Here is a 16,195-nt window from a genome sequence, read left to right as displayed (position 1 = left end):
CTTCTTCCCAAGAGGCGCTGAGGGTTCACCTCGTCTTCACTCCAGATGTCCCAAGAAGGCAAAATTTTTGAAGAGCAGATGGAAAAAAAATTAAAAAAAACAAAACCAAAACAAAAATCCCTGTGGGAGGAAGGCCTCCTAGGGAGAATGATAAAGAATGAGTAGCTGACAGAGGAAAGAATGGACTGATCACACCCAGGCCGAAGAAGGCCATGGCCCAGGGAACTGTACTCACCTGAGCGGAGGCACCCAGGCCAGTCCGGGAGCACAGGGCGAGGGCAGGGCCTTGGACCTGTGTTGAGGAAGTTGGTCGAGACACGGATGAAGAGCATGGAGTTGGGGATGACGCTGGGGTCTGTGGTTCATGGCTGGTGCCAAGGTTTAGGACTGGAAGACTCACGTTTCATGAGGCAGTTTTACAGCCACAGACTGAATATCATTATTTTCCACAAATGGATTACTTCTTCCCCTTCATGGGTATCTTAGCGTTGAATTTCCTGACTGTATGATGAATAAATTTTGTTTTAATGTTTATTAATGCTCTATTTACTTTCCCCAGGGTGAAGTTTTGGCTAGTAATAAGATTCAGTGTCTCTGCTGTAGTGAGGCATTGCTGTAGTGAACCAGACCCAAGGAAAATGAATTTTATTCTTTTGTGGAACCAGGATTACCTTAAAAAAATTTAAGCTGTGCTTTGCCACTTAGTAAAATCCTATTATAAAGAACAACATATAGGTAGCAAAATATTCTGCTTGTATATAACAAGAGCCCCATCACTATAACTTAGATAAGCCTTTATCATGTGTTACAATAACATTTGTAACAGGTTTTTTGACTTATAATTGATATGTAGTAAGCTGCATGTGTTCAACCTGTAAAATTCGATAAATTTTGTCCTTTTACATCATTGCCGTAACGAACATACTCCTCAAACCCCAAGGTTGCCTGCCTCTCCGCTCTTAGTCCTCCGGAGCAACAAATGATCTGGTTCACGTCACTGCAGAAGAGAGTGTTAAAAAGAGGGGACCATTCAGTATGTGCACTTCTGTCTTTCACCCAGTAAAATTATTTGGAGATTCATCCATATTGTTGCATATATCACTAGTTTTCTTTTTTTTTTTTTTCCTGAGGCCTGTTCCATTGTGTGGATATACCACCATTCACCTACAGATGGATATTTGGATTATTTTCAGTTTAGGGCTACCACAAGCAAAGGTGCTCTGAATGTTCACACCTGGGTCTTTGTATGGACTTAGGCCTTCTTTATCCTCTTGGTCAAATACCTGTGGCTGGAATGTCTGGAACACATGGCAGGTGTATGTTGAGCTTTTTAAGAAACTACCAGACTGTTTCGCAGAGTGATTGTCACATTTTACATCCCCATTAGGAGTGTAATTAGAGTCCCCATTGCTCTACGTCCCTGCCGGCCCTCTGTACCCTCTGTACCCTCCGTATTGTCAGTCCTTTTAAGTGTTGTCATTTCAGTAGGTGTGAAGTGTTACTTTATTGTGGTTTTGCTTTGTATTTCCCTAATGACTAATGTTATCCAGTAGTTTTCCATGTGCTTATTAGCCATCTGTATAACTTCTTGAGTGAAGTATGAAACGTCTTTTGCATATTTTTCTTTTTGGATTATTTCTTACTGAGTTTAGAGAGCTCTTAATATTTTCTGGGTACAAATTAAGGTATATCTTCGTAAATATTTTCTCTTTGTGGCTTGCAATTTTATTCTAACAGTGTCTTTTGAAAAGCAGTTTTTAATTTTCTTTTTAAGTTTATTTATTTTGAGGGAGAGAGCGAGCAAGCGTCGGGGAGAGACAGAGACAATCCCAGGCAGGCTCCACCCTGCCAGTGAGGAGCTCGATGCAGGGCTCAAACTCACAAACAGCGAGATCATGACCCGAGTAGACATCAAGAGTCGGACGTTCAATGGACTGAGCCGCTCAGGTGCCCCAAGCAGTTTTTAATTTTGATGAAATCTATCAGGTTTTTTTCTTCTTTTTTCTTTTAGGGACTCTGCAATTGGAGCCATATGTAAGAAATCTTTGTCTACCCCGAGGTCACAAATTTTCTCACATGCATCCTTCTAATGCAAAATGTATTAACTATAAAACTTCTAAAAAAAATAGGAGAAAGTCTTTTGAGTTATTTTTTATAGACGGTCTGCGGTATGAGTCAAAGTTTATTTTTTATGCATGTCCAGTGGTTCCAGCACCATTTGTTGTAAAGGTTATTATTATTTTTTTCTTGAGTTGCCTTTGCACCATTGTCAGTAATTGGTTGTGTGTGTGTGTGTGTGTGTGTGTGTGTGTGTGTGTGTGTCTGTTTCTGGCTTTTCTGTTTCTTTCAGCTGTTTATCTTGATGCCAATATCATAGTCTTGATTAGCGTACTTTTTAAAATGAGTCTTAAAATCAGATATCAGCCTTCCAATTTTGTCCTTTGTAAAGTTTGTTTTGGCTTTTCCACATCCTTGTATTTTCATACGAGTTTTATATCAGCTTGTCATTTTCTACAAAAGAGCCCTCTAGGATTTTGATGAGGATTGAATTAACTCTCTGAAAGATAGGGAGAACTGACACCTTAACAGTTTTTTGCCTTTCACCTGAGCACACTATATTTTTTAATTTATGAAGGTTTTGTTTTTTATTTTTACCTTCATTTAAGATTTTATTTTTTTTAACTAATCCCTACACCCAATATGGGGCTCCAACCCACAACCCTGAGACCAGGAGTCACCCAGGAGCCCCTTATGAAGGTTTTAAAAATTTCCTATAATAATGTTTTGTACAGGTCTTGCACATCTATTGTTATATTTATCCCTAACTACTTCATAGGTTTGATGCTATTGGAAATGATGTTTTTGAAAATTTGATACTCATTTGTTTGTTGCCAGTATAGAGAAATAGAATTGATTTTTGAATATTGATCTTAGACCATGTTATCTGTGAATAAAGCCTTCTTCCTTTCCAGTCCAGATGCCTTTTATGTCTGTTTCTTGAGTTATTTCATTGACTAGAATTTTCAGTACATTGTGAGTAGGAGTGGTAAGAGAGGGTATCTTTTTCTTGTTCTTGATCTTAGGGCAAAACCAGTCGGTCTTCCCCAGTAAGTGTGATGTTAGCTGTAGGTTTTTCATAGGTTCTCATTATCAGGTGGAGGACTTTCCCTTTGATTCCTAGTTTGCTAAGAGTTTTTATAAGGTATAGATGTGGGACCTTTTCAATACTTCTGTGTTTATTGGAATGATTATATTTTTATCTTTATTAGCTTGTTAAGTGGCAAACTACTGATATCTGCTGTGAGCTTTAAATTTCCTTTCTTCTATGCATTTGGGTTTTAATTTGCTCCTTATTTTTTAAAGGTTGAAAATGAGAATTTTAATTTGAAACCTTTTTTTTCTTATTATAGGTGTTTGGTAATATTAATTTCTCTCTGAGTACTGTTTTCATGGCATTCCACATTTAAGATGTGTTTTCATTATCATTCTGTTCCTAATACTTTCTAATTTTCCATTTGATTTTTTTTACATGTTGTTATTATTTTTTTAATTTTATTTTTTAAAATGTACATCCAAATTAGTTAGCATATAGTGCAGCAGTGATTTCAGGGGTAGATTCCTTAATGCCCCTTATCCATGTAGCCCATTCTCCCTCCCACAGCCCCTCCAGTAACCCTCCGTTTGTTCTCCATATTTAAAGTGTCTGTTATGTTTTGTCCCCCTCCCTGTTTTTATATTATTTTTGCTTCCCTTCCCTATGTTCATCTGTTTTGTCTCTTAAAGTCCTCATATGAGTGAAGTCATATGATATTTGTCTTTCTCTGACTAATTTCGCTTAGCATAATACCCTCCAGTTCCATCCACATAGTTGCAAATGGCAAGATTTCATTCTTTTGGATTGCCAAGTAATACTGCATTGTATATATATACACCACATCTTCTTTATCCATTTGTCCATCGATGGACATTTGGGCTCTTTCCATACTTTGGCTATTGTCGACAGTGCTGCTGTAAACATTGGGGTACATGTGTCCCTTCTAAACAGCACACCTGCATCCTTTGGATAAATACCTAGTCATGCAGTTGCTGGGTTGTAGGGTAGTTCTATTTTTAATTTTTTGAGGAACCTCCATACTGTTTTTCGGAGTGGTTGCTCTAGCTTGCATTCCCATACGTGTTATTTAGAAGTATACTTTTTAGTTGCAAATTTTGGAGGGAATTTTCTAGTTATCTTTTGCTGTTGTTTTTTAATTCCATTTTAGTCAGAGAACATATTTTGTATGAATCTTGTAAGATTTATCCAGACTGACTTTGTAGCCCAGAATATGTCCTAGGTTGATAAATGTTTTGTGTGGACTTTGAAAATACTCTTTATTTCATTGTTGTTGGGAGAAGTGTTGTGTAAATGTAAATTAGTTGAAATGGATACTAGTGTTGCTCACCTATTCTTTATTTTTCCTGTTTTCTACTTGTATTAACTTTTGAGAAAGGGATATTGAAATCTCTGAATATGATTGTCGACTTGTCTATTTCTCTTTGAAGTTCTGTTCTTCTTAAATTTTGAAGATTTGTCATTAGGTACATAAACATTTAGGGTCATTACGTCCTTTTGATAAATCAACATTTTTATCATTATGAAACAGGCTTTTTTATTCTTGATAAATTATTTCAATATTAAGTAATCTCTAAAATCTATTTTGTCTCGTATTAATATACCCACTGTAGTTTTCTTTGATTAGAATTAGCATGTTGTCTTTTCCCATCCTTTTACTTGTAAACCATTTTTACCTTTATATTTGAAGTGGTTTTTTTTTAAATTTTTTTTTTAACATTTATTTTTGAGACAGAGAGAGACAGAGCATGAACGGGGGAGGCTCAGAGAGAGAGAGAGAGAGGGAGACACAGAATCTGAAACAGGCTCCAGGCTCTGAGCTGTCAGCACAGAGCCCGACGCGGAGCTCAAACTCACGAACCATGAGATCATGACCTGAGCCCAAGTCGGAGGCTTAACCGACTGAGCCACCCAGGCGCCCCTGAAGTGTTTTTTAAAAGCAACAAATAGTTGGTCTCTCTGTGTAATGTGTCTTTCTCCTCCGTTTCTTCAAATATACGTATATTTTGTCTGTCTGCACTTTTGTCTCCTCTCCTTCTAGGATTCATATTCTAAGTAGGTTAGATAACTTGATATTGACCCACACATCATTGAGACTTTATTTTTTTCCAGTCTTTTTTTCTCTCTGTGCTTTGTTTTTGATGATTTCTATTGCTGTGTCTTCAGATTTACTTGTGTTTTCTTTTCAGTTTCTCATCTGCTGTTTTTTCCCCATCTGTTGCATTTTTCCTTTTAGATATTGTACTTTTAATCACTAGAAGTTCCATTTGGATCCTTTTTCTATATTCCTTTCTCTCTCCATCAAGTTTATGTTTTCTTCTATATTCTTAAGCTTGCCGAACATAATACAGTTTTTAAAAATATCCCTGTTTTCTAACCTCAATATCCTTATCTTTTTTGGATCTAATTTTAATGTTGTATTCCCCAACTTCTTAGGTCATCTTTTTCTGCTGCTTTATTTGCCTAGCAGTTTTGGAGTAGATGCCAGACATTGTGAATCTTCCAGTATTGGTTGCTAGATTTTTTGGATTTCTTTGTAATGGTGGTGGTTGTTCTGTCCTGCAGCTGACTCACTTGGAATTAGTTTGATAACTTGTGGACTTCCTTTTAAGCTTAGTTGGGGCAAGCCTCTATTCTTTGTTAGAGCAGCCTTTATTCTCTGGTTACTTAACCTTCACTTCTGATGACTCAGTGACCCATGTATTATCCTTCCTGGCTGGTGGGAACATGAACATATGTGAACTATGGGAATTGCTCAGACTTTGCTTTCCAGTGTCTCTTTCCCAAGATTCATGGAGTGACACTCTACTCATTCGTAGACCATTACTGAGTCCAAGATTCAAGGATGCCCCTGTTTACACCTCCAGAGCTTTTTCTTTCTGTGCAGCTCTCTCCTTCCAGCATTCGGTTATGCAAATGTTAGCCTTCTCGGCCTCCCCGAACACCCATCTCTGCCCTTGCCATGTCGTTGTGTAGAAAGTGTTTTCAGGCGGTTATCTAGAGGTACTCACAGGATTTACCTTATCCTGTGTTGCCTATTATCCTAGATCTTTGTTTTTTTTAATTAAAAAAATTTTTTTTAGTGTTTATTTATTTTTGAGAGAGAGCAAGAGAGAGCGTGCACGAACAGGGGAGGGGCAAAGAGAGAGGGAGACGCAGAATCCAAAGCAGGCTCTAGGCTCTGAGCTGTCAGCACAGAGTCCGACGCGGGGCTCAAACCCATGAGCTGCGAGATCATGACCTGAGCCAAAGTCAGAAGCTTAACTGACTGAGCCATCCGGTGTCTCTATTATCCTAGATCTTAAAACAATTTTTTTTTTTTATGTGTGAGTATTTTATTTAATTTTTGAATTGTTGCCTCTTGCTTGTTTTTAGTGGTGAGTATACATTCAAACTTTGGTAGAATCAATTAGGTTCTGAAAGCATTTGCTTTTGTTCTTTTAATCTCATATATAAAGATATTACCAGAAATTACTTTTTAAAGGAAACAGTATTTTATCTTTTTTTGTTAGGTGTACATGGAAGAGAAAGAGTATTTAAATGGTTTTATTCAGTGGATCCTGAACTGTGTGTTTCAAATAATGAAATATGTTAAAGATAGCTCATACAAAAAATGATCTCATAGCTAGTTTATGAAATGGTTGCTTGTACAAAATGATTTCCAGGCTTTCCATACTCATTAGTACTGCATTAAAGAGGTAGGCATGAAAATGAAAGGAAGAAGGAGAACTCTTAGGTTTCTTGTTTTTCTTCTTGTCCTAGTGTTAGTGAAGGGAAAGGCTAAAATGTAAAAGGCTAAAATGATACTTGAGATTTTCTGTAGACTTAGTTTAGCTCGGCTATCCCATCTTGTACACATCATATTTTATGTTAACTGCATTTTCTTGATGTTCTGGCACCTAGGGCCTTGCTGATTCTGGAGAGGTTGCTCCTCCCACATCTGGCTAATTTCTCGAGACCGAAAATGACTCTCCTGGGAGTATGCTTTTCATATGCAAACCAACCAATCCAAAGCCCACACCTGCTGACTACCTCCTTTGTGGCCAGTGCTGGTTGTGCCACTATTTCCTTATCCTAATAGTTCTCCAGGACCAGGTACAAGGTCACTAGATGTAGTCCCTACACCCCAGAGTGCCCTGAGATCCTTGCCAGTAACCAGTTCTGCCTACCTGTCCAGTCTTGCCCATTCCTTCCTGTGAAAACCATGACAGAGGCCCCGGCCTCTACTGTCCCCTTACGCCTTGTGCCTCCTGGCCGACCCTGGTGCTTCCCCGTGTGGCCCTGCATGGTGTCATGCCTCTTCTTGGGAACTGGGAGTAACAAACTGTCTTCCCAATGGTAATTACTCATCTTCTGATCTCTCGGTCTCCTCATACCTATATGGAAACAAAGTCCCAGGTACATTTTAAAACCTATTTGAAAGTTACATTCAAAAGTATTAGTGTTCATTTTTAGAGCAACCAAGCCAAATGTCCTAAGCAGAGGACCTGAAGTGGGAAAAGGAAGATGCCTACCGACCAGTATCAACAACTTCCCCAGTCTCTTCTTTTCCAGTGGGTTGGAAGAGAAGGAACTGTAGGGAGTAGAGCAAATGAAGGAAAAAAAAGATTTGGAAAGAAAGGGCAGGATGGTTCGATAGAGCATTTTAAGTAGAATTAAAGCTTCCTTACCCCTAATAATAAACAAAACCAACGCTCCTCCCATTCTCTCCTCTAATACCCAGAAGGCTAAAGATAATTATCACATTTAGGTCAGTGGTATTCCTACAAGAGTAAAAGAGAAAATAGGTGGTGTTGAGTGAAGAGGCAAGGAAGCCGTTTCTCTACCTTTGCCCTGCTTTTGATGGTGGAGGCCTTAGAGCAGATCCCACTTAGCGTCCACGCTGCTGCCAGACTCTACACACCCAGGTGTGAGGCCCGAGCCGAACTTACTGGATTCCTGGAATTGTGGTGCCACCTTTTGTCTGGGTCTGAATTTTGACCTCCTTAGTGTCCAAGAATTTTGCTGTAGAAAAATTGGTAGGAATATCATTAGATTTGTCAGCAGTCATTTGGAAAGGAGAGAGTTCTCTGACTCCTTCTTTATATCTGCATTTTTATAATTGTGAATTACTGAATATTGTAGGGAGTAGAGTGATAGAAAAAGCAAGTCTTGGTAATTATAGGCGCAAGTAAGGGAGGGGATAAAGCAGCGAGTGAGGGATGCTCCCTGGATTCTCATTATATGTTCTGCTCTAATGTTTTTCGTAAACATTCATAACGGACTTGTACCATTTCCTCAAATGCATGCTTTCAGGTGGATTAAGATGTGCAAGTGGTGGTATAAAAATGTATCTGCAGAACTATTTCTGTGAAATCCTGACTTGTGGTGACAGCCTGTTTTAAAGATTTATTTGTATTTTATGGAGATTTTTAATATCACACCTTTAACACTTAAAAGTTACACATTATCTCTAAGTATAAAGTATGTAATACGACCTATAAAAATGAAAATAGTATATAGAAAGTGAGATAAAATAGATGATTCTTTGGATTAGGATACCCCAGAAGACAATATTTTATTATAGAAAGTTGGGAAACTTAAATGAGAGACTTAAGAATGACAGAGCCCAACTAACAATGTGACTAGAACAGAAACATTTTACGAAGTAAATTTATTACCGTAGAGAGAAGAGGCTTCTCTTTCATGTCTTAAGAATCACTTGGGACTCTCTGGAACCCTCTCCTTGTGTGGTTGTGATGCAGGTGTTCCTAAACCACACCTTTGAAAAACAGTGACCCTGACCTTATGTTGCATGCATAACAAAGGGACCATTTGGTTCTTTATTATTTTTTAGTGACTCTACTTGGAGTACCTTTGAGTTGGGAAAAGGGAAACCATCAAAGAACTCAGGAGTTTATCAGGGATTGCAAACCACTGGTTTCTGGGTTCAAATTGGTCTGTAGGTGTATTTTGTTTTGCTTACTGGGTGGATCCTCTCCCACCCTCTTTTGCGTTTGATTGCTTGCCTTTAGACAGCAATTTGTCCCCTTGGCCACAGTCACTACTGCTCCCTGTTGCCCCATGGCTTCCTGTGTTTCCCTCACCTTTTAATAGCATTAGATTGCCAGTGACCCCTAGAGGAACTTAGTAACAGACATCCTAGCCAAAAGATAATGGCCCAGTTAAAAAACATAATCCCTAACCTTAGCAAATAATTTAACCTATGTTGGGTCCTTAAAAAGATTGATCAGTCTTCCATATAATCTTTCTCGCATTGTATCAGTTCCGTAACCTCCAGAGGAAGTTCTAAATTTTTCCACATTAGTGAATAGGCCAAAGTCAACCACAATTTTGCAAATGTATTGTTTTAGCAGGGTATTTAGCAGTCTGAGGGCTATAGCTACACTTTTGTAGTTACATTTTCTTTGGTCAGCTATTAAAAAAAATTTTTTTTAATGTTTATTTTTGAGAGAGAGAGAGAGAGAGCAGGGGAGGGGCAGAGAGAGAGGGGGAGACACAGAATCTGAAGCAGGCTCCAGGCTCTGAGCTGTCAGCACAGAGCCTGATGCAGGGCTCGAACTCATGGACTGCGAGATCATGACCTCAGCTGAAGTCAGACGCTTAACTGACTGAGCCACCCAGGCGCCCCTTTGGTCAGCTATTATTAGTGAACGTTTTTTTAAAGATTAATGCTAATCTTTATTCTCTTTGTATTGGCAGTAGGATACAATGGACACAGAAGCCATAACTGATCTTGGAAAAGGCAGATCAATATATAGAGTTGTAAATTCTAGCCCTCAGAGGAATTTGAGGAAAAATGAAAAATAAGTCGCAACAGCCAGCATTTACTGGAAATTTTCTAGTCTCCAGAGAGTAAGCTAAATACAGTTATTTGCACTTTTAACTTTCCCAAGAAGTGTATCAGTTGATAGCTATGCTACTGTTCTGTTACAAATAGGAAGAAATAGATGCTCGGAAATACTAAGTAATGTGTCCATATTGCCCTTATAAAGGGAAGGTTTGTCATTTAAAAGACACATTTGTAAAGTTAACCATAGACTAATAATGTAGTGTTCAATCTTGTAAGAACATGCTTGCCATTTACAGAGTAAATTGCTCTGTGTAAGATGCCATGTGATTGACCTGTCACATAGGCAGTGTGGCCAGCAGGAATGTTTCAGTGGCAGTGAGAACATGCCTCAGGAAATGCTGCTCTCTCTCTCGCGCTCTCTCTCTCGCTCGCTCTCTCTCTCTCTCTCTCTCTCTCTCTGAGTGGACTTTGTTCCTGGCCTCTCGGGGTTTGCTCCCTCCAGCAGGAGCTGGATGAACACATTCCTCCTTGATCCTATTTGAGGGGCCAGCCTAACACCATGTTAAGTAAGCTGGTCGCCCTGACGCCCGCAGCCTCCTCCTTCCTTACCTCTTCTGCTTGCAGATATCTGACCTCTCTTTCATTCAACTTACTTGTGAAATCCCATTGCTTCCGTGAATCTGACCTAGTTGGAAAAGAACAAGCAAATTCCCCATGCTCTCCCCTGCCATCCGAGCATTCACTTCTCATTAATTGCTTCCCGTGCAAGAGTGACCCTGCCCCTTCCTGTGTGTGGTGCAAATGGTTACATGATGCATGCCTCCAGGGACAGGGACAGGGGCAAGGGCCTTATCTGCCATGGATATTATTATTATTATTATTATTTTTATTATCGTTATTATTTTTACACCCCACTAGCATTTGTTTCTATCATCCTGTCCCCAGCTATCCTCTCAAATGAGGTTGCTTTATTAGCTGCCATGTCATCCTCATTCACAGTGCTGCATCATAATGTTACCGGGCCTGGGGCTGAGTGACACCCATGCTGTTCCCTTCGCCTGACCACCTAGGCCACTTGGGAAATGTCTACTCCCGTTTCAAAACCCGGAATACATGATGCCTCCCTGTGTGACTCCTTGTAGCATTCTCTTCCAGCTGCTGGTGTGAGTCAGTTGCCCCATAACCCTCTCACCTGCTGAGGGAGTTGTCCCTGTGTCCCTGGTGCTCAGCAGTGTGCCTGGAGGGGCTTTCTGTAAATGTTGAATGCAGTTGAATGCAAATTTCTTTTTTTAAAAAAAAAATTTTATCTATTTATTGAGAGAGAGAGAGAGAGAGAGAACATAAGTGTGAATGGGGGAAGGGCAGAGAGGGAGGGAGTGAGAGAATCCCAAGCAGGCTCCACGCTGTCAGGGCAGAGCCTGACCTGGGTCCTGAACTCATGAACCTGAGATCATGATCTGAGCCAAAAATCAAAAGTCGGACACTTAACCATCCGAGTCACCCCAGTGCGCTGCAAATTGCGTCGCAGAGAGATGACCGCCTCAGTTTCCACGTACCCATGTTAGGTCACACACGTTCTCTTCCTTTGGCTGGGAGTCGAGAGGGGATTCTCCTTCCTCACCCTCCGTGGGGGTCTCTTCTCATGGATTGGGAGAGGTTGAAAACTAGAACTTTAAGTGCTGAAGAGACTCTGTAACTGGGCAGTGCTAATCCAAGAGGGTTACCATGCCTGCCCTAGAAAGTGATCTCCTCTTAGGATGTAAAGCTTTGAATGTAAGGAATCCTCATCCTAAAAGGAAAACATTAATCTTCTCGAGTTTGAAACCGTCTTCTCAGCTCTTCCTGCATTCCAAGGATGTGAGAGAGGAAACTGGGCGTTTGTAGTCTGTAATAGGATCACGACAGGGCCATAGCAGGACGGTAGGGATGTAAGTTTGCACAAGCAATCAACAACTTTTTAGTGGTTACCTTCAGATTCCCTGTCTTTGGGGGATTATATACATCTTCAGCTTTGGTCTCGTAAGTTTAAGATGGAGGAAGGATGCTGGTTTTCAGTGTCAAATGGTAATATTACCTAACTTGTATGAGATTGCTGGGAGGGTGGAAAAAGTTAACATAGGGGAAGCACTTTGGAACAAGGTCTGGTAAATAGATTGTGTTCCATAACACGTATTATTGTTATTAGCACTTATGTGTATTTTTTTAAGTTTATTTGTTTATTTTGAAAGAACTGGCGGGGGGGGGAGGTGAGGGAGAGGAGGAGAGAGAGCATCCCAAGCAGGCTCCACATTGCCGGTGGGGAGCCTGATGTGATGCGGGGCTCAAACTCTCGAATCGGGAGATCATGTCCTGAGCCTAAACCAAGAGTTGCGCCGTTAACCGAGTAAGCCACCCAGGCGCCCCAACTTTAAAAGTTCTTATTTTATTTTTCTTGAAGTACAGTTGACATACAGTCTTATCAAAGTTTCAGGTGTACAACATAGTGTCGACACTTACTTACATTACAAAGTGATGGCCACTGAAGATCTAGTTACCATCTGTCACCATACAAAGTTATTATGGTGTTCTTGCCTGCTGCTGTTGTTAGTATTTAAGAATGAAAAGTGACAACCTTTGGTTAAAAAAAAGGGGGGGGGATTAAAACCATTTCACATGAAGGACTTTATTCATCATGGATGTGGCTTATTCATGGACCCATTGAAGGTGGCTTAGGAATCGTCATCAGAAGAGAAACATCACCTCTTGGTTTTGAGTGGAAACAGCAAACTCGAATCAAAAAGCCTACTGAATATTTTAGGCAAAGTTATTACTAGAGAGTACTTCCTTTATGTCCTATAACTCTGAATGATTAGATTTAATGACCCTGTAAATCTAAAGCTTTATAATTCCCACAAAAAGAATTTAATCCATGAAGCTCTTCTAAGTGACTTGAACTGGGCTAATAAAATACCTGTTTTTATTGTTTCATATTTACACTAGTCAAACTAAAAAAATTTTGGGGGGAATTTTTCTTTTCGAGAAATATCCAGCAAAATTCTTATGGTTTACCGAACTTTGCATTAAGAGATTTTACCACTCACAATGGCACATTTGCTTTGCACGTGCATAGAAACAAAGCGTAACAAGGACTTTTCTTTGAGGACTTCAGGAAGGAGTAAAGATGCCAGAAAAATCTCCCTGTCCCCTGGGCACTTATCTTGCAGCCGTCGCTGGGAATTTTAAACATTTTCAGTGTTCCTAGTCTAAAGCGTGTCATGCCTGCATCTGAAGCTGTTTCAGCCTTGCTCTCTGGCCAGCTCTTCCTCCGTGGTTACACAGGACAGACCTGATGGTTTGGCAGAAATCGTGCCTTGGTCAGGACAAATGTAATGAAAATGGAGCATGGTACCCAGAGTGCTAATAGGCCGTTTTCTCTGGACACCACTGTTGTCTTCCTTAGAGAGGCTTTGTTACTGTGTTGGTAGTTAGCCCGGGAATGACTGAGGGTGTTTTGTCGGCTTCATACTACTGTGGCAAGAATCGGGGCCTTGTTGCCTGGCCTGGTTTTGCCATCAGCCAGCTCTGGATTTAGTCTGGCCTCTTGATAGCTCTGTGTTTTGCTTTAGAGGTCTGCAGTAAATGAGGGGTTTGAGGTAGAGGGTGTTGAAGGCCTTTTGGAGCCCCTGGGTCCCAAATTTTGCCCTGTTAGCTCTGACATTCTTTGGAATGCGACAAGCTTTCTTGAGCACTGATGTGAGTTTATTGGGGTTTGATGTGAGACCGTCCAGGAAATTCTGAGACATCGGGAAAGTCACACAGCCGGTATGCTCCACATTGTTTGTGAGCCTGACCCTTGGTATCGTTCCCCTGTTTTACCAAGCATCAGGATGCTTCAGACACACGGTGGCAAAAGTCTAGTGCTCTCAGTTCTGTTCCGTAAACCCTACTAGGGGGGGATGGTGGCCACGCTGACCCTGCATTAGAGACACCTTCCTTTCCTCTGACACTTAGCACACGAAAGTAAGATGACTTCCCATTAACGGGAATTCTCTAAAACCATCTGCCATGTGGCTGGGCTGAATGAATTAGGAAAAAAAAATTCTAAAGCGGATGGAAATGTTACAGTGGGTCTTTCAGCAAAAGCCAGCTGAACTCTGTCTCCATGATATCACCATTTGCTGGTATGTAATGCAGGCAAAGGAGAAAAGTGGACTTTGAAAATCCCACGATCAGCTAAGGTGACAAGGAAGTGAAACCGGTTTCATTATGGAGTTGCAAAGACATCTTGAACCCGTTCTGGAAGAAAGCGTAACATTTCGTGCCACTCAATTAAGTAGGACACAGAAGACTCGGGACCAGATTTTTTAGTCTGATGAGAATAGAGAACTAAATGTTTGTGACATTGAGGGACAGTAACAGTTTAATAGGTGGTTTACCAGTGGGTATGTGCTGGGGGCAGATCCATTCCAAGGGCCAAGTTGCGTTTTAGGGAAGGGCCTGTGCCCTTGCGGCTATTAAGCTGGGTCGCTGGCATTGTAATCGTTGCTTGTTTCTGTCTGCTTGCCAGCCAGCTGTATTCGATTTACTTCTTTAGTTTTGATAGCCACAACATTTATTATCTGTTCAAACACGGGCAGATTAAATACCGAAAGAGGATTACTTTACTTAACAAAGCAGTCACACATGAACTCTCTGCTCATATTTTGTTTTTGTTTTTGCTTCAGGAAAAGAAGGCCTGCCACCGGGGTTAGGTGTGCAGGGCTGTACCACATGGTAGGGCCTGTTGGGAGACTGGCCCTCTCAAATGGGCATATTGCAAGGCTAGCCCGCGTTAGATTTCACTCAGAAGGAACAGAGGGGACACGCGCCTCTCCACCGCGTGGTTTTCTAGTCTAATTTACACCAACTTTTGGATGTTGCCTTAAAACACACTGAACTATTTTCAAAGCATACAGGTTTTTTTTTTTTTTCTTCATATCATAAACATGGAAATAGCAGTAAACCACCCAGAGGTGATTTTTGTTGAGAGACAGCAGGAAAGAATTGGGGGTTCTTGCACTTTGATGCACATCAGAAGCATCTCGAGAACTTGTCAAAATACACCTGGCCCCACACCTCCAGGGATGGGCCCCCCTGAACGCACGCTTCCACAAGCTGGTAAGTGCCCCGGAGCAGCAGTGGGGAAGCCGTGCTTCTCACCTGACTTCCCCTCCGTGTTGTTAGCAATTATCTCCATCTGGTAGGATGCGCAGAAATGATGTACTTGGGAACTCGACATGATGCAGCTGTTGTTGGATTATGTGATTTTCCTCATTATCTACCTTCAAAATGGTTTTTTTCATATTTATTAAAACTCCTCTGTAGTGAGTTACAGAGAATTGCTCACTTTGATAGGGCCCTTAAGAATATACTTAATATTTCTCTGCTTTCCCCATTGGTAGTGTTTTCCATGGTTTCCCACCCTCAATGTTGTCTGTTGGTTTGAGTCACTAGCATGACATTTGATATTTTGGTTATTTTTGTTCATTATTTATTAATAGACAATTCTTAGACATTTGACTATGAATTATTAATGAGTAATAGACGGAAAAACAAATCTTGAATTTAGTACCAGTCCAGTGACACATTTCTGACTTAGCATGGTAAATTGAGTTGGAGGATATTATATAAATTAAATGGGTATTTTGTTGAAATTTGGTAAATACTTAATAACTATGAAAAAAGTTAATTTAATTTTTTCCTATAATCTTAATATTTCACTTCCTCACTGTTCTAAGTCAATCGTTTGAAAATAAAATGTAATAAACTTAAGAGTCCTTTGGAATAGAGGCACATTTGTATATTGCTAATATTTACCTGTTTTCTTTTTTACTGCGTGTTTGCCATGAGCATTTTTGCCAACTATAAGTTGGGAGGAGAGACTCTTGCAAAACAGATCTCCTCTGTGCTGATTTCATTTTTATTTTGGACTTGACATATGCAGGAAAAGATCTTTGAAAGTGCAGTTTAAGAGGTTTCTTTATTTTCTGCTCTGTTTTCCAGAACTATTAGGTCCTATTCTACCCTAGAGTAACTTTGAAACAACAACCACAAAAACTTCTTCTTAAATATAAAAATGAATATATTTCCTGTTTAGCTGCAACCCACCTTTAGGCATATTGTTTCACTTTATTAAGTGGGCTAGAGGAACACAAAATACCGACACTACCTAATTTCAGCTTCCCCAGGAGATTTTAAAACAAACAGGGAATTGGACGTATTTGACTTTTGTCTTACTCCTCACTCGGGATGATCCTAATAATCATCAGAAA

The 16,195-nt window shown here is 40.2% G+C and overlaps 1 protein-coding gene across 4 annotated transcripts in view; it reads left to right on the top strand.

Moving 5' to 3' along the window:
- The window catches only part of GNAQ (G protein subunit alpha q), a 354,951-nt gene that overhangs the window by 98,328 nt on the left and 240,428 nt on the right, over positions 1-16,195 (top strand). Inside the window, exon 1 of one of the 4 annotated variants that reach the window (XM_049633967.1) lies at positions 11,244-15,041. The exons of the other annotated variants lie outside the window; for them this stretch is intronic. Coding sequence (XP_049489924.1) covers positions 14,870-15,041 — 172 coding nt within the window. The 5' untranslated portion in view covers positions 11,244-14,869. Of the gene's footprint in view, positions 1-11,243; positions 15,042-16,195 lie in introns of those variants that run through there. 4 annotated transcript variants of the gene reach the window in all.

This window comes from Panthera uncia, chromosome D4 (assembly GCF_023721935.1).
Source record: "Panthera uncia isolate 11264 chromosome D4, Puncia_PCG_1.0, whole genome shotgun sequence".
NCBI classification, from domain to species: Eukaryota; Metazoa; Chordata; class Mammalia; order Carnivora; family Felidae; genus Panthera; species Panthera uncia.
Note: the sequence above shows the minus strand (reverse complement) of the source record. Positions and strands in the feature narration are given on the sequence as shown.